Consider the following 25,609-nt stretch of genomic DNA (forward strand, 5'->3'; position numbering starts at 1 on the left):
TTGGTAGGCAGCCCCCTGCACTCAGCCGGCCGGCCCTTCCCCGGCAGCACCACGGTAACTCCCGAACACCGCCTCTGACCCACTGGAAAATCACAGAGACTGTTCTTGGCACCTCTGGGCAGAGCCCCTGGGATTTGGGGAGAAATCAGAAATCTGGAAGAGGCCAAATGGGGGACGCACGGAGCCCCTGGCATGGGGAGAGTGGGGGTTCCTGGTATGGAGGGGGTATTGGGGGCACACAGCACCCCAGCATGGAGCCAATAGGAGTTGGGGAGCAGAGAGATCCCCACCTCCCAGCACAGCTGGTAGCACCCGGCAGCAGGGGGAGTCAGCAGAAGAGCTCTGCATGGGCTGGATGGATTAGATTAGATTAGATTAGCTAGAGGGTGCGTATGGAGATAGATAGATAGATAGATAGATAGATAGATAGATAGAGGGGGTGTGTGGGGATAGATAGATAGATAGATAGATAGATAGATAGATAGATAGATAGATAGATAGATAGATAGAGGGGGTGTGTGGGGGTAGATAGATAGATAGATAGATAGATAGATAGATAGATAGATAGATAGATAGATAGATAGATAGAGGGGGTGTGTGGGGATGGATAGATAGATAGAGGGGGTGTATGGGGATAGATAGATAGATAGATAGATAGATAGATAGATAGATAGATAGATAGATAGATGGGGGGTGGATGGGGATAGATAGATAGCGGAGGTGGATGGGGATAGATAGCTAGGTACATAGATAGATAGATAGATAGATAGATAGATAGATAGATAGATAGATAGATAGATAGATAGATAGATAGATAGATAGATAGATAGATAGATAGATAGATGGGGGTGTATGGGGATAGATATATAGATAGATAGGGGTGTATGGGGATAGATAGATAGATAGATAGATAGATAGATAGATAGATAGATAGATAGATAGATGGGGGGGTGGATGGGGATAGATAGATGGGGAGGTGGATGGGGATAGATAGATAGATAGATAGATAGATAGATAGATAGATAGATAGATAGATAGATAGATAGATAGATGGGGTGGATGGGGATAGATAGATGGGGGGGTGGATGGGGATAGATAGATAGAGGGTATGGAGATAGATAGATAGATAGATAGATAGATAGATAGATAGATAGATGGGGGGTGGATGGGGATAGATAGATAGAGGGGGTGGTTGGGGATAGATAGATGGGGAGGTGGAGGGGGATAGATAGATAGATAGATAGATAGATAGATAGATAGATAGATAGATAGATAGATAGATAGATAGAGGGGGTGGATGGGGATCGATAGATGGGGAGGTGGATGGGGATAGATAGATAGATAGAGGGGGTGGATGGGGATAGATAGATAGAGGGGGTGTGTGGGGATAGATAGATAGATAGATAGATAGATAGATAGATAGATAGATAGATAGATAGATAGATAGATAGATGGGGTGTGTGGGGATAGATAGATGGGGAGGTGGATGGGGATAGATAGATAGATAGAGGGGGTGGATGGGGATAGCTAGATAGAGGCGGGGTGTGGGGGGATAGATAGATAGAGGGGGGGTATGGGGATAGATAGATAGATAGATAGATAGATAGATAGATAGATAGAAGCAGTGACTGGGGACAGACAGATGGGCCGGGCTGGGGATGGAGGGAGCGATAGAAGCCGCCCCCCTTTGGGGCCCCGCCATTGTCCCCGCTCCCCGGCCCCGCCTGGCTTGGGCAGCTGCGTCTCCGGGCGGGCGGCGGGGCCGTCCCCTGCCACGGCGCAGCCGGCTGCGGTGTCAGTTGCAGGCTGCGGCCCAGCTTAGCCGGGCTAAGCCCCTAATTAGGATGATCCCCGGCTCCATCCGCCTTAACACCACACAACGAGCTTAGCCCCCCCTTCCCCCAGCAAACATATGTCACAGGGACGGGGGGGGGGGCTGGACTGAGACACACACCCAGGGCCTGATCCCCCCCCCCCCGGACCCCTTTTCCACATGGCAGCCATCTGGCCCAGCCCGCGGGCCCCAGTTGCCGCAGCAACCGTCTTCTCAGCAACCGCTTGGCAACAGAGACGCCATCCCCTAATCCGGTTTGGCCAGAGCGGGTGTGGGGGTGCTGATGCCCCCCCCCAGCCCTCCAAAGCCCTCCCCCCGCATCATCACCCCGCAGAGAGACCAGCCCCCCTGGGGGGGGTCTACAGGGTATCCCCGAACCTCGTCCCACCTACTCATCCCTCCCCCTGCCATAGGCTCCCTACAAACCCCTATAGAAGGGATCAGCCCCTCCATCTGCTGCTATACGGCCCCTGGGGGTGTCTCTAGGAGGGGTGGAATTCCCTGCTCAGTTCTATAGGGGGTCTCGAGATACAGAAGGGAACAAATTCTCTCCTCAGTGCTATGGGGGTCTCTAAATACCTAATTGCATAGGGGGTCTGTAGATACCTATCGAAGGGATAGAAACCCTGATTCAATTCAATAGGGGAGGGGCTCTACCTATAGCGGGAGAGCATCATTGATTACATTCTAAAACACCTATAGAAAATCCTCCAGGTTTCTGGGAACCCTGCTCCTCTCCTAGGGAAGCCCCAGGAAGTTCTATAGGGGCATTTCCCACGAGGGTAAAATTATATAGGTGCATTTTCAAGTGGGGAAAACACTGCCCGGTTCAGAGCAGTCTGCCCGGCAGGACGCCCGGGAGCCCTGGGCCTGCCAGCCCGGGTGTGCCTGGCTCGGGGCAGTCTGCCCGGCGGGACGCCCGGGAGCCCTGGGCCTGCCAGCCCCAGTGTGCCCAGCTCGGGGCAGTCTGCCCGGCGGGACGCCCGGGAGCCCTGGGCCTGCCAGCCCCGGTGTGCCCGGCTCGGGGCAGTCTGCCCGGCGGGACGCCCGGGAGCCCTGGGCCTGCCAGCCCCGGTGTGCCCGGCTCGGGGCAGTCTGCCCGGCGGGATGCCTGGGAGCCCTGGGCCTGCCAGCCCCGGTGTGCCCGGCTCGGGGCAGTCTGCCCGGCGGGATGCCTGGGAGCCCTGGGCCTGCCAGCCCCGGTGTGCCCGGCTCAGGGCAGTCTGCCCAGCGGGTCGCCCGGGAGCCCTGGGCCTGCCAGCCCTGGTGTGCCCGGCTCGGGGCAGCGCAGGGCCGGCTCCAGGCACCAGCCCAGCAAGCAGCTGCTTGGGGCGGCCAACGGTGAGGGGCGGCACGTCCAGGTCTTTGGCGGCAATTCGGCGGCGGGTCCCTCACTCCCTCTCGGAGCAAAGGACCAGCCGCCGAATTGCCGCCGAAGACTGAAGCAGCGGCGGTAGAGCTGCAGATCACGATCGCGGCTTTTTTTTGCTTTTTTGCTTTTTCTGCTTGGGGCAGCAAAAACCCTGGAGCCGGCCCTGGGTCAGCGTGCTCAGCTGGCTGTGGAGGAGCTGGGTGGGTTCGCTGGTTTCAGCCAAGTCCTGCCTAGTTTCTGGAAGACGTTGCCATCCCCACAATCCTGAGGGGGAAACTGAGGCACAAAAGCAAGTAAGTGATTTTTGTAGACGTCTCACACAGCAAATCTGGGGCAGACGTGAGAATAACAACCCTGCTGTAACCACTAGACACCACTCCCATCACATAGCTGGGGCTAGAACCCAGGCATCCTGACGACGACGCCCCCCCCGCTCTAACCACTAGATCACACTCCCCTCCCACAGCTGGGGATAGATCTAGGTGTCCATATTCTCCCTTCCTCTAGTAGCCCCATCCCCAGGGCTGGGCCAGAACCCAGGCGTTCTAACCGTCGATCCCCTTTAACCACCACGTCCGCAGTTTCGCCAGCACTAGCAATGTTTGGTGTTTCCCCAGCTGCTCGAGTCATGGGGCTGACGAGGGAATCCCAGCTTTCATGGCCATCAAAAAGCCTTCGCAGGTGCAGAGAGAAGCTTGACAACCTGCCTCCTAAAGGCTCAGAACCCAGAGTGAATATACCCCAAATGGACTGATTTTTTTTTTAATCTTATGATTTTTTAAGACAATCTCAAGATTTAAAAAAAAAAAACCCTGATATCCCCATTCCCCAGCTGGAGAAATCACCGAGTGGCTGTGGCAGGGGCATGACAGTTGCGGGAACATCCTCCATCAAAGGCCATTTTTAAATCAAGTCCTTGTGCCCAGCCCCGCCCTGCTCTAACCACTAGACCTCACTCCCCTCCCAGAGACAGAACGAGGAGTCCTGGCTCCCAGCTTCCCCCCCCTGCTCTAACCACTAGACCCGCTTCCCTTCTGCTCCCAGTGCTGGGGATAGAACCCAGGAGTCCTGACCCCGGGCCTGTCCTCCCTCGCCCGTCTCCGCAGCAAAGCAAGTCATCCGTGGCATGATAATCCTCCATTGTGCACCAGGCAGGGAGGCAAGAGGGGAGCGAAACGCCCCCTCCCCTTCCCCCCACGCAGAGACAAACCCGGCACACACAATGCTGGCCCCAGGCCCTGCGGACAATGGGGCATTGAGCACCCAGGCGACAGGAGGCACCGGGCTGCCAGCCACGGAGCGCTGCTATTCTCCCACACATCCGCTCCCCCCCGTGCGCCCCCCCCGGGTCAGGGGAGCTCTACAGCGCAGGGAGAGAATCGGCGAGAGAACGAGACGGGTCGGGCCGGGGGGGGCTAAGCCGGCATGTTAGTGATGTGGCTGGGGGTCAGGGCTCCTGGAGCTGCGGGGGGAAGGGAGTCTGGGGGTCACGGGGAGGCCTGGGAGCCAGGACGCCTGGGTTCTGGCCCTGTGTCTGGAAGGGCAGTAGCACCTAGTGGGGAGGGTACAGAGACAGGGAGCCAGGACTCCTGGGTTCTAGCCCTTATGCTGAGGCCTAGGATAGTCCACTGGGATCAGCCCACGTCCCCCGGTTCAGATCTCCCCAGCTGCACCCAGCACACGGCGGGCAGGATTAGAGGGTGCTACTGGCTCGCTGCATTACGGTAACACATGGAGGCCTCAGCCCAGATCAGGGCCCCGTCGTGCCGGGCGCTGCCCAGACCCCGCCCGAGATCAGGGCCCCACATTGTGCCGGGCGCTGCCCAGACCCCGCCCGAGATCAGGGCCCCACATTGTGCCGGGCGCTGCCCAGACCCCGCCCGAGATCAGGGCCCCGTCAGGCCGGGCACTGCCCAGACCCCGCCCGAGATCAGGGCCCCGTCGTGCCGGGCGCTGCCCAGACCCCGCCCAAGATCAGGGCCCCGTCAGGCCGGGCGCTGCCCAGACCCCGCCCGAGATCAGGGCCCCGTCGTGCCGGCACTGCGCAAACCCTGCCTGAGAGCAAGGCCTCGCCCCTGCCAAAGACCAGGGTTCCCATCGTGCCAGACATGGCCCAGCCCCTGCCCTCAGTTGCTCACGCCGTCACTAGCATGGGGAAGGGTCGACTCCTCCTGTTCGACTGAGGGGTCTCTGAGAGTTTGGGGGCAGATTCTCAGCCCTCCGACTCCCACCACAGGTGCGGGGCCTTGGATAGCCTGATGCTGAGGCCACAAAACATCTCCAGCAAAACCAGGACTCGAACCCAGAGCTCCATTATCCTAATCCAGCGTCTTAACCACTAGGCCCACCTGCCTTCCAGGCACACCCTTCTGAAACAGCCACGTGATCTGATGCCCCATTACACACCCGAGCCCCATGGTGCCCAGAGGCAGCGCCGCGGACCTCTCCCAACCCCACCACTGCCTCCTCGTACCCAGACAGCATCCCAGTGGCCCCGGAAACAGGCGTCTCAGTGCAACCTCTGCCCGCGTCCCCTGAGAGCTTTGGCTCCCAGCCCATATCTGGTGGGTGAGCTAGTCAGAATCTCAGTGCCCGAAGAGCTGGGTGGCTTCTCTGGGCCACGCAGTGCGGGAGGTCAGGCTAAACGCTCAGACCGGTCCCTTCTGGCTGTAACTCCAGGGATCTCAGCATCTCTCTTAGCGAGAGCCGCCAAGCGACGCAGAAACCGCCCCATCCCGTGGGCAGCTCCCCCGGGTTCGTGCCCCTCGCTGGGCAAAACGGGCCCCGTTATTCCCAGCCTGAATCCATCTCTCGTTCTGAAGCTGGATCTCACTCGGCCAAGGGCTGTCGGGTTAAAGAGCCAGCGGATTCTCTCTCTCGCCTCCACGGTGGGGACAGACAGACCGCGACCTAGCGCCTCCTGTTGGACAGAACGCGTGGGCTGGCACAGAGGGGGTGCTGAGGGGGGCTTCGATTTGCTAACATGCCTCTGGGTCCCCCAGGGGGTCATTTCCAGAGTGGGCCCCCTAGCTGGCGGTACCCCGTGCAGTGTCGTCTATTTTAACAGCAGAAGGGGCCGTCTCCCGGGTCTCGCGGGCCCGAGAATTCGGAATTCGGCCTGTGCTGAGCCCAAACTCTGGTGTTTGGCTAAAGCAGCTGCCAGATAGGAACCAAGCGAATCCTCCATGGGGGAGATTGTACCCTTGGCTAATCGCTAGCAAGACCAGCAAACCAATGGAGACCCAGCTTATACCGGCAGGACAGGGCTTTTGTCGGCATAGCCAATGCCAGTCCCCTGAGAGCTTTTTCCACCGTACAACTGTGTCTACACTACAGCTTGTGCCGGCACGACTGGCGGGTACAGGGGTTTTTCACATGCCTGCTCACCAGAGCGACACCAGCACAAATGTTAAAACCAACCCTCTGGGTTTCAGTCGGACATTTCTTTCCCCCCAGCCCTTGGCAGATTTGTTGCTTGGATGAATAAAGGACGAGAAAACGTGATCTATGCGGGAAGACTGAAAAAATGGGGTTTGTCTAGGCTGGAGAGACGACTGAGAGGGGACGTGATCACCGTTTTCAAGTCCATAAGAGATTGTTACGAGGAGGAGGGAGAAGAATTGTTCTTAACCTCTGAGGACAGGACAGGAAGCAATGGGCTTAAATTGCAGCAAGGGAGGTTTAGGTTGGACATTAGAAAAAAACTTCCTAACTCTCAGGGTGGTTAAACACTGGAATAAATTGCCTAGGGAGGTGATGGACTCTCCATCATTGGAAATTTTTAAGAGCAGGTTGGAGAAACACCTGCCAGGGATGGGCCAGATCGGTGGTTCTCAACCAGGAGTCCAGAGCCCCCCGGGGGGGCCACGAGCAGGTTTCAGGGGATCCGCCAAGCAGGGCCCGTGTTGCCGGGGCTCAGGGCAGAAAGCCGGAGTCCCACTGCATGGGGTGAAGCCTGGGGCCCTGAGACCTGCCACCTGGGGCTGAAGCAGGAGCCTGAACTTAACTTAACTTCACGGGGCCCCCGGTGATGTGGTGCCCTGGGCAATGGCTCTGCTTGATACCCCTTAACGCCGGCCCTGGCTTTTATATGCAGAAGATCAGTTACTGTGGCCCAGGTGGGCCGGGGAGTTTTTATAGCATGATGGGGAGGCCTCAGGAAGAAAAAGGTTGAGAACCCCTGGTCTAGATAATACTTAGTCCTGCCTCGAATGCAGGGGACTGGACTAGATGACCTCTCGATGTCCCTTCCAGTCTTATGAATTTTATGGTTCTTCTCTGGACCCTCTCTGGTTTTTTTAATATGATCACTAACCGGACTGGCCATCTTTGTAGGGTGGTGGAAATACCAAAGAAACTCACCACAGTGACATTTAACTTCAAAACAGGGAACTACAGAAAAATGAGGCTAGTGAAGTGGAAATTAAAAGGAACAGTCACAAGAGTGAAACGCCTGCAAACTGCATGGAAACTTTTAAAAAACACCATGATATAGGTTCAAACGATACTGATACCCCCAAATTTTAAGAAAACAGTAAGAGGACCAAACACATGCCACCCTGGCTAAACAGCAGAGTAAAAGAGGCCATTAGAGACAATAAGACGTCCTTTAAAAATCGGAAGTCAGCTCCTACTGAGGAAAATAAAAAGCAACATAAACTCCAGCAGGTCAAGTGCAAAAGGATAATTAGTGAGGCCAAAAAAAGAATTCGAAGCGCAACTACCAAAAGACACAAAAACTAACAGCAACAAAATTACGGGTTTTTTTAAGTGCATCAGAAGCAGGAAGCCAAGCAACCAGTGGGGCTGCTGGACGATCGAGGTGCTAAAGCAGCACTCTAGGAAGAGTTGTGGAGAAGCTAAATGAATTCTGTGCATCGGTCTTCATGGCTAAGGACGTGAGACAGATTCCCACACCTGAGCCATTTTTTTCAGGTGACAAATCTGAGGAGCTGTCCCAGATTGAGGTGTCACTAGAGGAGGTTTGGGAACAAACTGATAAACTAAACAGTAATAAGTCCCCAGGCCCAGATGGGGTTGACCTGAGAGTTCTGGAGGAACTCAAATATGAAATTGCAGAACTATTAGCTGTGGTACGTAACCTATCGCTTAAATCAGCCTCTGGACCAGATGACTTGTGGATCGCTAATGTGACACCAACTTTTTAAAAGATTCCAGAGGTGATCGTGGCAATCACAGGCCAGTGAGCCTAACTTCGGTACCAGGCAAATTGGTAAAGAACAGAATTATCAGACACACAGAGAAACACAATACACAAAGGGAAATCACGCCTCACCAATCTACTAGAATTCTTTGACGGATTCAACAAACATGTGCACAAGGGTGATCCAGTGGATATAGTGTACTTGGACTTTCAGAAAGCCTTTGACAAGGTCCCTCACCAAAGGCTCTTAAGCAAAATAAGCAGTCATGGGAGAAGAGGGAAGGCTCTCTCATGTATCAGTAGCTGGTTAAAAGATAGGAAACAGAAGGGTAGGAATAAATGGTCAGTTTTCAGCATGGAGAGAGGTAAAGAGCAGGGTCCCCCATGGATCTGCACTGGGACCAGCGCTGTTTAACGTATTCATAAATGATCTGGAAAAGGGAGTAAACAGTGAGGTGTCCAAGTCTGCAGCTGATACAAAATTATTCAAGGTCGTTAAGTGCAAAGCTGACTGTGAAGAATCACAAAGGGATCTCACAAAGCTGGGCAATGGGGCAGCAAAATGACAGATGAAATTCAACGTTGATCAACGCAAAGTGATGCACATCACAAAACGTAATCCCAGCTCTACATACAAAATGATGGGCTCTAATTTAGCTGTTACCGCTCAAGAGAGATCTGGGAGGCTTTGTGGAGAGTTCTCTGAAAACATCCACTCAGTGTGCAGCGGCCGTCAGAAACGCAAACAGAACGTGAGGAACCATTCAGAAAGGGACAGATAATGAGACAGAAAATATCATAATGCCTCTAAATAAATCCACGGTGCGCCCACACCGCGTGCCGTTCTGGCTGTTCCATTTCAATAAAGAGATGTTCAAATCGGAAAAACTACAGAGAAGGGCAACAAAAATGATTCGGGGGCTGGACCAGCTTCTGTATGAGGAGAGATTAAAAAGACTGGGACTGCTCACCTTAGAAAAGCGACGACTGAAGGGGGATAGGATAGAGGTCTATACAATCGCCAATGGTGTGGAGGAAGTGACTAAGGAAGTGTTATTTGCCCCTTCACGTAACACAAGAACCAACGGTCGCCCAAGGAAATTACTAGGCAGCAGGTTTACAATGAAGATAAGGACGTATTTCTTCACACAAAGCACAGTTAACCTGTGGAACTCACTGCCAGGGGATGTTGTGAAGGCCAAAAGTATAACGGCGTTAAACAAAGAATTTGATCAATTCCCGGAGCACAGGTCCACCCATTGTTATTAGCCAAGAGGATCAGGGCTGCAACCCCATGCTCTGGGTGTCCCTAAACAGCACAATGGGGGACAGATCATGCGCTAATTGTCCTGTTCTGTTCACTCACATCTGGTACCGCCATTGTCAGAAGACAGGATACATTGGACCACTGCTCTGCCCCAGTGTGGCCTTTCTTATGTTCTTTAACTGGGTGCAGTATTCCAGTATCGCTCTCCCCAGTGCTTCATACAGAGGGAAAATCACCCCCCAACTCACTGCCCCCCATTTCTATGTGGTTCTCGAGTACAGAACATTGCAGAGCCCTGGTGCACTGTTGGCTCTGGTCATCTGCCTATCAGCCCAGCCCCAATAATTACTTCCATGCCATCCCGATCTGGCTGTAAGGACTGGAAGCTCTCGGAAATCTGGCTCTAAGGATTTTGGATCCCCACCAAAGAGGGCAGCTGTTTCCTGGGCCCAGTTAACCCTGCCAAAGCCCTCTGCTTCCATCCAGTCCCAGGGCTGCCCCCTCAAGGGGGTTCACCAGAAAGCCCCAGCTCCCGGAGTCACGGGATTCTTCGGGACCCTTGGCTTCCTACTGAAAACAAAACATCAGTTTCTAGGCCTTGTGGACAAAGCCCAAAAAATGCGACCTCCCCACGGCTCCAAAGCCAGAAGACAAATAAACCTCCCACCATGGGATTTTTTTTTCCAGAATCTCAGGATATTTTTAAGCCGCTTCTGCACTTTTCAATGGCTTGGGGTTGAAATGTAGAAACACTCCTGCATTTGGGAGTCCGGACGGGGGCCTGGGCTGTTTCTAACATCTAACAGCCTGACATGGCATTTGGGGATGTGCAAAACCTCTTCCCTTGAGATTGGCTTTACACCAGTGGCACGCGACCTGGGGAAACTGAGGAAGAGAAAGGGGAACTGACTCCCCCAAAATCACATAGGCTGGTGGGGCAGATCTGAGAGCAGAACCCAGGCGTCCTGACTCCCAGCCACATCCTGCTCGAACCCACAAGAGCCCACTCCCCCATCTAATCACTGGACCGGGCGTTTGTTTCAACACAGCATGTCAAGCCGTTTCAGCGACCGATGCACTAGCCCGGCGGTCGTCCCAAGTAAACGCGCTCTCGCCGCGCAGAAAGCGCCGTCTCCAAATCGATTAACCACAGGTGCCAATTAGAACATTCGCTGCAACAGTGTCTCATGCCTCTGCGCATTCAGGACCCGCATCGCCCAGGGGCACGGAGCTAGCACCCTGCATCCTCACAGCCCAGCAGGCACAGGCAAAATTAACCCTGGCGCTGCTGGAATCTGTTTTGTTACACGCAGACTCCCTGAGAATCGTAACGTCCCCAAAGCCTCCTAGACGCCTGCTTTCTCGCCCAGCAGGACAGATCGATCGGCTCACACCCCTTAATATCTCACCAGCGAGTGCGCCACGCCTGAGGGAAAGAGGTTGTAACAATGCTGTCGTATTGCGCCTCTCAGCCACAGATCTCAAAGCACTTTGCAGAGGCGGTCATTAGCTGAGCTGGGGGCCCTGCATCATGCCAGGTGCTGCACAGACCCCGACCCAGATCAGGATCCCACGCTGGGGGGCTCCGCACAGGGTCTGACCAAGATCAGGGCCCCATTGTGCCAGGCGCTGCACGGACCCCAACCCAGATCAGGATCCCACGCTGGGGGGCTCCGCACAGGGTCTGACCAAGATCAGGGCCCCATTGTGCCAGGCGCTGCACAGACCCCGACCCAGATCGGGATCCCACGCTGGGGGGCTCCGCACAGGGTCTGACCAAGATCAGGGCCCCATTGTGCCAGGCGCTGCATGGACCCCGACCCAGATCAGGATCCCACGCTGGGGAGCTCCGCACAGGGTCTGACCAAGATCAGGGCCCCATTGTGCCAGGCGCTGCATGGACCCCGACCCAGATCAGGGTCCCCTCTTCTGGGCGCTGCTCAGACCCAAAGGGGGAGAGAGCCCCTGCCTGGCTGAGTTGACACATTGAGGAAGGAGGGGTGGGGAGGTGGCTAAAATTTGACCTTTATGCCCCCTAAGACCCGCCACCCACCTAGGGTTTGACGCACACACAGGCCGGGCCCCCTGGAGCTCTGACCCTGGGACCTCAGGAAACCACCAAGACATTGCAAAGCCCGGCTCGCAGGTGGGACAGCCAGTGCTAACTGTCCCAGCGTTTACCAGGAGGCCAATGTTCAGGTCACCTGACCCCCGGGTAGCTCTGGGGCTCCACTCCCAGGTTGCCCAGGTCCATGCCCAGCGACGTCCTCTGTGCCGTCTTGGCACCATAACAGCCAGAGACCTGCGGTGGCCTGTGCAGCAATGTCTGCCTGAGTCTGCAGAGAGCCTGAACCAATCGCTCGGCGAGGTGTCAGGTTCTTTGACGGGACACTGTTCAGGGCAGGGACCCTCTTTTGGTCCGTGTCTGTCCAGCGCCTGGCACAATGGGGATAGAACCCAGGAGTCCTGATTCCCAGCTCTCCTGTGCTCTAACCACTAGACCTTGCTCTCCTCCCAGAGCCAGAGACAGAACCCAGGAGTCCTGGCTCCTAGACCCCTCTGCTCTAACTACTAGCCCCCACCCCCCTCCCAGAGCCAGAGAGAGAACCCAGGAGTCCTGGCTCCCATCTCCCCCTATTCTAACCACCAGCTCCCACTCCCCTCCCAGAGCCAGAACCCAGGAGTCCTGGCTTCCAGCCCCCCCTGCTCTAACCACTAGCCCCTGCTCCCCTCCCAGAGCCAGGGACAGAACCCAGGAGTCCTGGCTCCCAGCATATGACGGCCAGGCCCTGGATCCCAGCAGCCCAGGTGCTGGGAGGAGGTCAGGACACAGTGGGTGCTCATCCCAGCCAGGGTGCCAAGCCTCCAGTGCCACATACCACCTGGTGAGAACCCACCCGGCTGGGGGCCCAGGCTCGCGGCCTCCGGGCCAGAATTGGAGAGGGGGTGGGGGGGTGGGAGGTCAGGAATTGCACTGTTTCCTCACAGTCTCTCCCTCCCTCCCCACAACGGTCCTGCAGCTTCCTGCCACAGGGTGCTGCCAATCTGCCTCCCACTGCCCCCCACCCCGAGCATCCCCCCCACCCCAGTTGCTGGACGTGCCCTGCCTGTATCCCCACCAGCCCTTTCCCCTCCAGCCACACCTTTGCATTGCCAAGACCCCTGCATGGAAAGACCCCCCAGCCTGGCCCATCCCCAGCTGCTGCCGTCAGGGGACACCCCAGAGCCCACAGCCCCTCGCCCTACCACTAAGGGGTCCAGTGGGTGGGCAGAGGTGGGGGCTGGGAGCCAGGACTCCTGAGTTCTGTTAGAGGCTCTAGCAGGCGCAGGGAGCGGGCGTCTCTTGCTGCCGACTGATCCTCCCCGGCACCGTAGCCAGGGGGGCGGGGGGGGGGGCAAATCTCCCGGCTGCGGGTCACCCAGGTGACGTGACGAAGGGCTGGGAGCCACACGGGATGCACCTGCATCGGGATTGTTTACGGCTCAGGAGCTGCCAGCATGGAACTGCCCTGGGCTCAGCACCACTCCCCTGCCAGAGCTGGAACCCAGGAGTCCTGGCTCCCAGCGCCTCCTGCTCTAACCACCAGACACCACTCCCCTTCCAGAGCTGGAACCCAGGAGTCCTGGCTCCCGGCGCCTCCTGCTCTAACCACCAGACCCCACTCCCCTTCCAGAGCTGGAACCCAGGAGTCCTGGCTCCTGGCACCTCCTGCTCTAACCACCAGACGCCACTCCCCTGCCAGAGCTGGAACCCAGGAGTCCTGGCTCCCAGAGCCTCCTGCTCTAACCACCCAACACCACTCCCCTTCCAGAGCTGGAACCCAGGAATCCTGGCTCCCGGCGCCTCCTGCTCTAACCACCAGACTGCACTCCCCTCCCAGAGCTGGAACCCAGGAGTCCTGGCTCCCAGAGCCTCCTGCTCTAACCACCCGACACCACTCCCCTTCCAGAGCTGGAACCCAGGAGTCCTGGCTCCCGGCGCCTCCTGCTCTAACCACCAGACGCCACTCCCCTTCCAGAGCTGGAACCCAGGAGTCCTGGCTCCCGGTACCTCCTGCTCTAACCACCAGACGCCACTCCCCTTCCAGAGCTGGAACCCAGGAGTCCTGGCTCCCGGCACCTCCTGCTCTAACCACCAGACGCCACTCCCCTCCCAGAGCTGGAACCCAGGAGTCCTGGCTCCCAGCGCCTCCTGCTCTAACCACCAGACCTCACTCCCCTTCCAGAGCTGGAACCCAGGAGTCCTGGCTCCCGGCGCCTCCTGCTCTAACCACCAGACCCCACTCCCCTCCCAGAGCTGGAACCCAGGAGTCCTGGCTCCTAGCCTGGGCCCCTGCAGCTCTGCTAGCCCAAGCCCCAGGGGCAGCTGGGTAATTGTGCCTGCCTCTGGGGAGCAGCCCAGGGTCTGTCTGGTTCAACCAGCCTTGGGGAAGAATCTCCCTTAGACTCAGCCCAGATGTAGCTGTGTGGGCCATTGTGGGGGGGGATTCCCTGAATCCTCCCCCACCTCAACAGCTTCCTAGGAGAGCTGGGTGCCAACAGAGCCCCCACGCAGGGCCCCCGGCCTGGGGGGAAGGCGCTGAGACCTACTTGATGCCTAGGGGCAAGAACTACACACCTGGAGCCTGGGGGGTAGCTGGGGTGTCTGGCACCATCTGCCCCCCAGGGCACTGCACAGCGTTTAGAGCCCAGCCCCCATCCGAGAGCAGAGGAGGGTGCAAGGCCCTGGGGCAGGCGGAGCAGGGCGGGAGCACGGTGCCAGCCAAGCCCATGGAGGGGGATGGGAGGGGAGCCCTGGGCTCCGTTCCCTGCTCTTAAACCAGAGCCATGAAGGTATTTAGGATCCTACCTGCCAAACTCTGTGCCTCAGTTTCCCCATCTGCACAGTGGGAATAACAGCGGGGGTAGGTGAGGATAAAGATTGGGAGGTGCCCACATATTATGGGGGAGTCAGATACTACAACAACAGGTGCTTATCTAACCCACACACACACCCCACAAGGCAAGGCAGGGATATTCTCTCCAGTATACAGATGGGAAACTGAGGCACAGTCCTGCCTCCTTGTTCTAGCCCACTAGACCCCACTCCCCTCCCAGAGCTGGGGAGGAGAACCCAGGAGTCCTGGATCCTTAATGACCACAAAGTGTACCAGTAACCACACGGCCTACTCACTAGCCCAGCCCTGGGCTCCCCACCCCCAGCTCTGCCGGTGCCCCTCACTCCCAACCTGCAGCCCCCTGCTCCCCGAGCGCCCCAGCACACACGCTCACATCCTGCTGCAGGAACTCATTACATACGAGCTCTGGGGGTCCAGAGAGGGGTCTCGGGGGCTGGGGGGGGCAGACCCTGGCGACCCTGAGGCCAAAGGCAAGTGGGGATTGAAACATCCCTGGGCTCTGTGCAGAAGGGACCTCAGAGCCCTGAGCCTGGGGAGGGGGGGCCTGGCACCGGGCAGCACCAGGCCAGGGAGGGGGCAGGGCAGCCTGGCAGGCACAGATCACCCCCCTCCCCCCCCCCCCATCAAGAGATAAAGGAGCAAAGGGTGACACCCAGCCGGGAGCATCGGACAATAACATCCCCCCAGGGCCCGGAGCTGCAGCTGGGGATAGAACCCAGGAGTCCTGACTCCCAGCCCCCCTCCCCCCACTCTGCCCACTCCCCTCCCAGCACTGGTAGTAGGTGCCCTGCAGAGAACTGGCCAGGGACTGAAATGGGGTGGGGCTGAGGAAGGCCCAGTGTTGATGGGGGGGGGGGGGGGTTCAGCCAGGACTCCTGGGTCCTCCCCCCATGTAGCAGGGCAGACGGGGGTGGGGGGCGTCAGCCAGGACTCCTAGGTCCTCCCCCCATGTAGCAGGGCAGACGGGGGTGGGGGGCGTCAGCCAGGATTCCTGGGTCCTCCCCCCATGTAGCAGGGCAGATGGGGGCGGGGGGCGTCAGCCAGGACTCCTGGGTCCTCCCCCCATGTAGCAGGGCAGATGGGGGCGGGGGGCGTCAGCCAGGACTCCTGGGTCCTCCCCCCATGTAGCAGGGCAGACGGGGGTGGGGGGCGTCAGCCAGGACTCCTGGGTACCATGGCAGCCGCAGGGGCTCCCCACAGAGCCTGTGCTCATTGGATCCCCTGTCACCCCAAGGATCCTCCCTCCCCCAGACTCTCCTCCTGGGCTGGGGTGCAGGGCCCCATCGCCCCAGAGAGCGAGGCCTCCCCAAGCAGGGTGGGTGGGGCTCTCAGCTCATCACTGGAGGGCTGCCCCAGGCAATGGGGCTGGGCGGGGGGGGGTGCCCGGTTGGCAGCCATTTTCTGGGGGCTCGAAGCCCAGCCCAGGGACTGGCAGCACCAGGGGAAGGAGAGAGGCGGGGGGGGGTGTGTCCAGGATGGACGCACCCCTGGGGGAGAAGGATGTACTACCCCTCCCCCGCCCCATGATTGCAACCCACCAGCCCCCAGGAACAGCAACACACCATCCCCCCAGAGCAACACACCAGCCCCCTAATGCAACACGCCAGCCCCCCAGTGCAACACCCCCCCAGTGCAACACACCACCCCCCAGGGACAGCAACCCACCATCCCCCCAATACAACCCCCGTCTCTCCAATGCAACACCCCCCCAATGCAACACACCATCCCCCAATGCAACACACACATCCCAGTGCAACACACCAGCCCCCCCAATGCAACACACACCCTCCAGTGCAACACCCCCCCCAGTGCAACACACCATCCCCCAGGGACAGCAACACACCATCCCCCCACTACAACCCCCCTACCCCCAGTGCACCACACCATCCCCCCAGTGCAACACCCCCCCAGTGCAACACACCAGCCCCCTAATGCAACACGCCAGCCCCCAGTGCAACACCCCCAGTGCAACACACCACCCCCAGGGACAGCAACCCACCATCCCCAATACAACCCCGTCTCTCCAATGCAACACCCCCCCAATGCAACACACCATCCCCCATTGCAACACACACATCCCAGTGCAACACCCCAGCCCCCAATGCAACACACACACACCAGTGCAACACCCCCAGTGCAACACCCCATCCCCAGGGACAGCAACACACCATCCCCAATACAACCCCATACCCCAGTGCAACACACCATCCCCAGTGCAACACCCCCAGTGCAACACACCATCCCCAATGCAACACCCCCAGTGCAACACCCCCAGTGCAACACACCAGCCCCCCAATGCAACACCCCCAGTGCAACACCCCAGTGCAACACATCATCCCCAATGCAACACCTCCCAGTGCAACACACCAGCCCCAATGCAACACACACACACCAGTGCAACACCCCCAGTGCAACACACCATCCCCAATACAACCCCCATCCCCAGTGCAACACCCCCAGTGCAACACACCATCCCCAATGCAACACCCCCAGTGCAACACACCAGCCCCAGGGACAGCAACACACCAGCCCCCAATGCAACACACACACCCCACTGCAACACACCATCCCCAGTGAACACCCCCAGGGACAGCAACACATCATCCCCAATACAACCCCCATCTCCCCAATGCAACACACCATCCCGCCAATGCAACACACACACCCCAGTGCAACACACCATCCCCAGTGCAAAACCCCACCCAGGGACAGCAACACACCATCCCCCAATACAACTCCCATCTCCCCAATGCAACACACCATCCCCCAATGCAACACCCCCAGTGCAACACCCCCAGTGCAACACACACACCCCACAATGCAACACCCCATCCCACAGTGCAACACCCCCAGTGCAACACCCCAGTGCAACACACCAGCCCCCAATGCAACACACACACACCAGTGCAACACCCCCAGTGCAACACAACATCCCCAGGGACAGCAACACACCATCCCCCAATACAACCCCATCCCCAGTGCAACACTCCCCAGTGCAACACACCATCCCCAATGCAACACCCCAGTGCAACACACCAGCCCCCAGTGAAACACACCAGCCCCCAGGGACAGCAACACACCATCCCCCCAATGCAACCCACACACCCCAGTGCAACACACCATCCCCCCAGTGCAACACCCCCCCCCAGGGACAGCAACACACCATCCCCCCAATACAACCCCCATCTCCCCAATGCAACACACCATCCCCAATGCAACACACACACCCCAGTGCAACACACCATCCCCAGTGCAACACCCCACCCAGGGACAGCAACACACCATCCCCAATACAACCCCATCTCTCCAATGCAACACCCCATGCAACACACCATCCCCTAATACAACCCCCATCTCCCCAATGCAACACACCATCCCCAATGCAACACCCCACCAGTGCAACACACACACCCCACAATGCACCACCCCCACCCACAGTGCAACACCCCAGTGCAACACACCAGCCCCAATGTAACACACCATCCCCAGGGACAGCAACACACCAGCCCCCAATGCAACACCCCCAGTGCAACACCCCCAAGGGACAGCAACACACCAGCCCCCAATACCTCACACCAACCCCCTCCCATTTCCATCCCCTCTGCACAAAGCCTCCGGCCCATCCCCAGCTCTTCGCCCCGTGTGCACGATGGGGGCAGGGCAGGCAACGTGGGGGGGGGTCCCTGCTCCAGAGGCAGGGGGGGTGGCAGAGCCCCAGCCAGCTCCGGCTCTTTGCCGGCTGCCCGCTCCCCTTCACACGCCTTTGTCAGCTCGCCAAACTGCTCCCCCCCTCCCCCCGGGCGCAGGGGGGAGGAAATGGGGCTCCCCCTCCCCCACTGCTAAGCCACCTGCATTGTGACTTTAAGAAACACACGCTCAGCTGCTGCAACCCCCCCCCCCGCTGCATCGCTGTCCCTGCAGTCCCCCCATGACACAAAAAGCCCCGCTAAGGGGAACGGGGGGGGGCAGCTTCCATTGGGGACTCCCCAGAGATTGCCCTCCCCCTGCACCCCCTTCTCCTCCCCCCATGGCGCATTCCACTGGGGCCTCCCCAAATTCCTCCATCCCCCCCCCACCCGGCCACCCACGGCTCTGTCCAGACAGGGTTGTTGCCCACGAGGGGCTCCCCAACCCCCCCTCCCTCTGCGACACCTCCCTTCCCCCCCCTTTTAAATCCTTCGGGGGGGGTTATACGGGACAGCGAATGCCTGGGCCCGAAGGCGCCTCGGCAGCGCTACAAGGTCAAAATGGCTTTTGTCGCCCTGGAAAAGTGTCTCTTGGTTGGGGGAGGGGCTCTTAAACCGACCTTGAATTCAAACTGGGGGGGGGAAGAGGGGGGGTTACGATGATCTTAACACGCGCGAGGCCGAGGGAACGGCGCCAGCGGGAGGCCTTGTGCACCGAGTCCCCCCCCCTCGGGCCTACACCCTCGCTGGCTCGGCAGCATCTTCAAAGAAAGGGGGGGTTCGGTTCGGAGACGCGGAGAACGTGGGGGGGGACTCGAGGGGGGGACACGGCTGGGGCTGAACTTTATCTGGGCTGGGTGGTTTAGACACAACAAATCCTGGGCCTGGCCCGGGCCTGGCCTACACGGGCAGACCCTTCTCATCCTGTGGGTCTCGGGGGTCACCGGCAAGTCTGCGGGGTGGGGGAGGGGTGCAGTATAGAGATCTGGGGGGGGCAAAGCACGTGGGGCCAGCCTGGCCCCATAGCACATGAGGCCCCTGGTGTGGAGAGGGGGGGTTGAAACAATCTACAATTAAACTGGGGGGGGCGGGATGTTATATTAGGCAGACAGAGGCCTGGCTTGCAGAGCCAGCCACCAAACACACGACATGGAGTGGGGGGGGGGTTAAAATCTGCAATTCAGCCAGGGGGGCGGGGGGTGGTTTTTAAGAGGCTCTTAAATTAGCCGGCAAGCCAGAGGCTGGGGAATGGCGAGCCCGGGCCCTGCGCCTGGCACCGCCAGCCCGCGCGTGGGGGGCACGGGAGAGCGGCTGGGTTTTAAATGAGCTAGCGAGGGAGAGACGCTGGGTTGGAAAAAAACAGGATTTACAATTTGCAAATGCAAAACCTGAGTGTGTGTGTGGGGGGGGCTTGTCTGTGACCGAGCCCCCCATCCCCCCCAAGCCAGCCCGCTGTCAGTTCCTATTGTTCAGAGCCCGGCTGGCGTTTCTCCTCCTGCAGAGTCGGAGATGGCAGGGGTGGGGGGGGAGCTGCTGTCTCAGCACCCAGAGAAAGGCAGGAGCTGCTCTCCAGTCACGCACAAAAATGTATCGCGCTCTGAAGGATTGTGTGTCTCGCCCTGCGCGTCTCCGCAGTGCCCAGCGGCTGGCACAATGGGGGGGGCCCATCTCGGCGCGGGGTCTGGGCAGTGCCCAGTGTGATGGGGGGGCCTGATCTCGGGTGGGGTCTGGGCAGCGCCCGGCACAATGGGGGGCCCATCTCGGGTGGGGTCTGGGCAGCACCCGGCACAATGGGGGGCCCATCTTGGGTGGGGTCTGGGCAGCACCCGGCACAATGGGGGGCCCATCTCGGGTGGGGTCTGGGCAGCACCCGGCACAATGGGGGGCCCATCTTGGGTGGGGTCTGGGCAGTGCCTGGCCTGACCCCAGGCCATTAGTGTAATAGTGATGCAAACATGCGGTTATAGCCACGTATCTAGATCTATACACACACCCCTATCAGCACACATACACTGACACACACACAGACCTATCAACACACACACACACACACACACACCTATCAGCACACACACAGTGACACTCACACACATACACACCTATCAGCACATATACACTGACACACACACCTATCAATACACACACACCTACACACACACACACACCTATCAATACACACACACACCCCCATATCAGCACACGCTCACACTCACTCATACACACAGATATACACCCCATCAGCACAAGCACATACAGGCACACTCACACACACACCTATCAGCACACACACACACACACACCTATCAATACACACACACATACACACCTATCAGCACATACACACACACCCCACCTATCAGCACACACACACACACACCCCTATCAATACACACACACACACACACCCCACCTATCAGCACACACACACTCACACACACACCTATCAATACACACACACACAGATACACACCCCTATCAGCACACACACAAAGAGTACAATATACATGTGCGGAGTGCGTTATGCAGCCATACCTAGAGCCACACACCCAGTACATCCCACAGCCGTGTGTGTGTCCATACACACATCTCGCTCGCTACCCCCCCCACACACACACCCCGGTGTATTTCACACACACGCCGTCTATGAGATCTCGCCATCCCCAGACACATTCCCACCGAGGGCAAATTTTATCTCAATCCCACCCTAGCTCCTGTCACGCACCCACAGAACATCCCCGCCCCGTGGACCAGCCGCTCACTGACACACGAAAGATTCCTACAGATGCCTAGACAGCGGATCGCACATCTCCAGATCCCCCCCATTGCCCCCCCCGGCACACCGAGCCCCCCCGCGTACCGCCACCGGCCCCCCCCGGCACACCGAGCCCCCCCCGCGTACCGCCACCGGGCCCCCCCGGCACACCGAGCCCCCGCGTACCGCCACCGAGCCCCGGCACACCAGGCCCCCGCGTACCGCCACCGGGCCCCCCCGGCACACCGAGCCCCCCCGGCGTACCGCCACCGGGCCCCTGGCACACCGAGCCCCCGGCGTACCGCCACCGAAGCCCCGGCACACCGAGCCCCCCGCGTACCGCCACCGCCCCCGGCACACCGAGCCCCCGCGTACCGCCACCGGCCCCCGCGTACTGCCACCGAGCCCCGGCGTACCGACCCCGGCACCCCGCCACCGACACCCCGTTGTATTCGGTAGCGGCTCTTTGCGGCTCCCTGGCTGTCTCCATGTTGAGCCCTGTTCTCCCCCACACACCCCCCGCCATGCCCTGGCTCGCCCCACAGCTCTGCCCCACGCGCTATGGGGCCAGAGCGCTGTAGATCTGGGGCATCGCCCCCCATCCTGGCATCTTTACACCCACATTTCACCCCGCTCCCCACCCCCTGACACCCAACTGGGGCCCGGGCTGCGAGCTCCAATGCAGGGGGGGCGATTTATACCGTACACCCCCAATAGATGCGCACCCCAATATCAGCCAAGCCCCCCCCGCCCCCCCTAGATACCTACGGTGACCATTCTTCCAGCGCCGCGGGCGCCCCCGCTGCAGGGCCGGGCGGCCGTGGGGCTGCGCTCTCCAGCCGCCGGCCCGCACCCCCCCGCCCCCCGCCCCGGGTGGGGTCGGATCAGCGCCGAGGACCGGGGGGGAGGGATGGAAATCCGATTTTCCTGGAGGACCGATTGAAAAGCCAAATTCCCGGGCGAGGATCGGGGCTGGATGTGTGTAGGTCCAGCTGCGGGGGGTGTGGGGGGGAGAGATCAGGAGTGGGGGGCTGAGCGGGGAGCTGAGAAATGGAGGGGCTGAGCGGGGGCTGAGCAGTGGGGGCTGAGCAGTGGGGGCTGAACTGGGGTCCTGTTCTCGGCCTCTCTGGGAAGAAAGGAAGGCGAGAGAGGACGGGGCGCAGGGATGGGGGGACGGAGACCCGGGCCGGGGAGAGGAGAAAGGCAGCGGAGGAATTGGCAAAGCAGAAGTAAAAGCGAACAATGAAATGGACAGAAGGAGCCGAGTCTTGGCTGGGGGCGAGGAGAGAACGAGGGGGTGGGGAAACGAAAAGGAGGAAGAAAAAAAACCGAAAAGAACGAGAAAAGGAAGGAAAAGGAGGAGCCGCTGCGGCAGCCCTGCGCTGGCTGGTCCTTTAAATGTCCTTGGTTATTTAAACCCGGGGTTTATTACCGGGGAGGGGGCGGGGTTTTTCGAGGGGGCGGGTTTTCTCCCCCTCCAATATGCAAAAAAAACAAAGGAACCTCTGCAGCTCCCCCACCCCTCGCGCGAGGGCTGGGTCCGGCTGCCCCGTGCGCCCCCCCGCCCGCACCCGCCCCGGCCCCCCAGCGACGGGACCCGGCTCATTGGCTGGGACCAGCGGCAGAGAGTTCTCGCTTGGTTAACATCCCCACCTAGCACACGCAGCCCCGCCCACCCATGGCACCCCAAACACGGATAGCACACACCCCAGAGCGCCCCCCCAGGGGTAGCACACGCAGCCCCACCTCCCAATGGCACCCACCGCACCCCAGATAGCACACGTAGCCCTCACCCCATGGCACACAAAGCCCCCGATAACACACACCCCAGAGCGCCCCGCCAGGGGTAGCACACGCAGCCCCAACACACTCCACACACACACACACCCCAGAGCGCCCCCCAGGGGTAGCACACGCAGCCCCACCTCCCAATGGCACACACAGCACCCCAGATAGCACACGTAGCCCTCACCCCATGGCACACAAAGCCCCCGATAACACACACCCCAGAGCGCCCCGCCAGGGTAGCACACGCAGCCCCACCTCCCAATGGCACACACAGCACCCCAGATAGCACACAGCCCTCACCCCATGGCACACAAAGCCCCCGATAACACACACCCCAGAGCGCCCCCGCCAGGGGTAGCACACGCAGCCCCAACCCTCGATGGCACACACAGTCCCCATAGCACACACCCCAGAGCGCCTCCCAGGGTAGCACACGAAGCCCCACCCCGATGGCACACAGCCCCCGATAGTACACGTAGCCCCCACCCCATGGCACATCCATCCCTCCCAAGCAGCCCCCACCCCAGCTCGTGCACACGCCTCCCCATACTGCACTCCCAGCTCCCCCCAGCATTCACTCGGACCCCATCCTACCTCTGTACCGCCCCCCTTTCCCCGCCCCTCCCCGTTCGGCTACCAGCCCCCAAAGTGCACAGACGCCTGGGGGGGGACCCCTCAGCTCCGGGGAGGGGGGAAGGGGAAAGAGGATGTTTCAGATACAAGCCAGAGAGAGAGAGAGAGATCGGGAGATATATATAGAGAGATATAAATAGCTAGAGATGGATAGATAGAGATCTAGAGAGAAGGAGATTAGATAGATAGATAGATAGATAGATAGATAGATAGATAGATAGAGGGGGTGTGGGGGGATAGATAGATAGATAGATAGAGGGGGTGTATGGGGATAGATAGATAGATAGATAGATAGATAGATAGATAGATAGAGGGGGTGTGGGGGGATAGATAGATAGATGGGGTGGATGGGGATAGATAGATGGGGTATGGGGATAGATGGATAGATAGATAGATAGAGGGGGTGGATGGGGATAGATAGATAGATAGATAGATAGATAGATAGAGGGGGTGTGGGGGGATAGATAGATAGAGGGGGTGTGGGGTTAGATAGATAGATAGATAGATAGATGGGGGTGTATGGGGATAGATAGATAGATGGGGTGTATGGGGATAGATAGATAGATAGATAGATAGATAGATAGATGGGGTGTATGGGGATAGATAGATGGGGGTGTATGGGGATAGATAGATAGATACATATATAGTTATATAGATAGATAGATAGATATATAGTGGGGGTGTGGGGGGATAGATAGATAGATAGATAGATAGATAGATAGATAGATAGATAGATAGATAGATAGAGGGGGTGTGGGTAGATAGATGGGGTGGATGGGGATAGATAGATAGATAGATAGATAGATAGATAGATAGATAGATAGATAGATAGAGGGGTGTGGGGATAGATAGATAGAGGTGTGTGTGGGGATAGATAGATAGAGGGGTGTGGGGGATAGATAGATAGAGGGGTGTGGGGGATAGATAGATAGATAGATAGATAGATAGATAGATGGGGTGTATGGGGATAGATAGATGGGGGTGTATGGGGATAGATAGATAGAGGGGGTGGATGGGGATAGATAGATAGATAGATAGATAGATGGGGTGTATGGGGATAGATAGATAGATAGAGGGGGGTGTGGGGATAGATAGATAGATAGAGGGGTGTGTGGGGATAGATAGATAGATAGAGGGGTGTGGGGATAGATAGATAGAGGGGGTGTGTGGGGATAGATAGATAGAGGGGGTGTGGGGGGATAGATAGATGGGGTGTATGGAGATAGATAGATAGATAGAGGGGGGGGGCGCAGCCAGGGTGTGTAATAGAACCAGGTCTAGACAGAGAATCTCTCTTTCACGTCAGGCCATTGAGTCTCCTGGTGTCTGGGTCAGGGGCCACCACCCGAGGGAAAGGGAGTTACAGGAAATGCTGCCAGCAGACTCTACTCCACCAGCAAGATTCACCCCCATCCCGCGGGGCAGAGAAACTGAGGCACAGAGAGGACTTGCCCAAAGGTCACCCAGTGAGGCAGTGGCAGAGCTGGGGACAGAACCCAGGAGTCCTGGTTTCCCAGTCTTTGCTCGGCGCAGCCTTCACTCCAGTTTAGACGTTAGCTCTGAAACGTGCCAGTTTCACTCTGTCTCCGCTTTGCCCCCCTGGCATCGCCCAGTTCCTGAGCCACTGAAATGCTGGGGAATGACTGCGGCTAATCCATGGGCCCCATTGTGCTGGGCCAAGTGAGGGACAGTCCAGGCTGGATGGGCCCGATGGGGAGGGATGGACGCAGGCTGCATCCAGCACTGAACCTAGTGGAGCGATGTTGCTCCTAGTCTGGCCCCACAGGGAGGTTGGATAAAAGACCAACTACTGCTGCCAGCAAAGGGAGATCCTTTCTAGTTTAAGCAACAGAAACATGAGGGGAGAGAGGAGCTGCAGAGGAGCTGGGGTGGAGGGCACCCACCCATGGCCATCCAAAGAGCCTGCAGGCCCTGAATGGCAGCACCTGCCCAGGATGGAATCAGAGCAGCTCAGCTGTGTGTCATAGTGCCTATACTGCTGGTGTCAAATGGGGAGTCTCCAATGGCTCAGGCAGGTGAAGCAGGGAGGTCCAGGGTTCAGGCTGGAGTCACCAATAGGACACAGACTGCAGTGTGGGAAAGGGAGGCTGTCACTGTGTCATTATCCCCAGGGGATGACTGAAGGACGGGGACTGACAAGGTGGACCCTGGAAACTGGATCCTTTATGCATCCCATATCCAATTCCCCACTCCC

The 25,609-nt window shown here is 58.5% G+C and overlaps 1 protein-coding gene across 3 annotated transcripts in view; it reads right to left on the reverse strand.

The window, feature by feature from the left end:
• The window catches only part of ELAVL3 (ELAV like RNA binding protein 3), a 41,817-nt gene that overhangs the window by 14,503 nt on the left and 1,705 nt on the right, over positions 1-25,609 (reverse strand). Inside the window, exon 1 of one of the 3 annotated variants that reach the window (XM_039514370.1) lies at positions 21,742-21,816. The exons of the other annotated variants lie outside the window; for them this stretch is intronic. Coding sequence (XP_039370304.1) covers positions 21,742-21,750 — 9 coding nt within the window. The 5' untranslated portion in view covers positions 21,751-21,816. Of the gene's footprint in view, positions 1-21,741; positions 21,817-25,609 lie in introns of those variants that run through there. 3 annotated transcript variants of the gene reach the window in all.

The sequence above is a fragment of the Mauremys reevesii genome, linkage group 25 (genome assembly GCF_016161935.1).
Source record: "Mauremys reevesii isolate NIE-2019 linkage group 25, ASM1616193v1, whole genome shotgun sequence".
In the NCBI taxonomy this organism is placed as follows: Eukaryota; Metazoa; Chordata; order Testudines; family Geoemydidae; genus Mauremys; species Mauremys reevesii.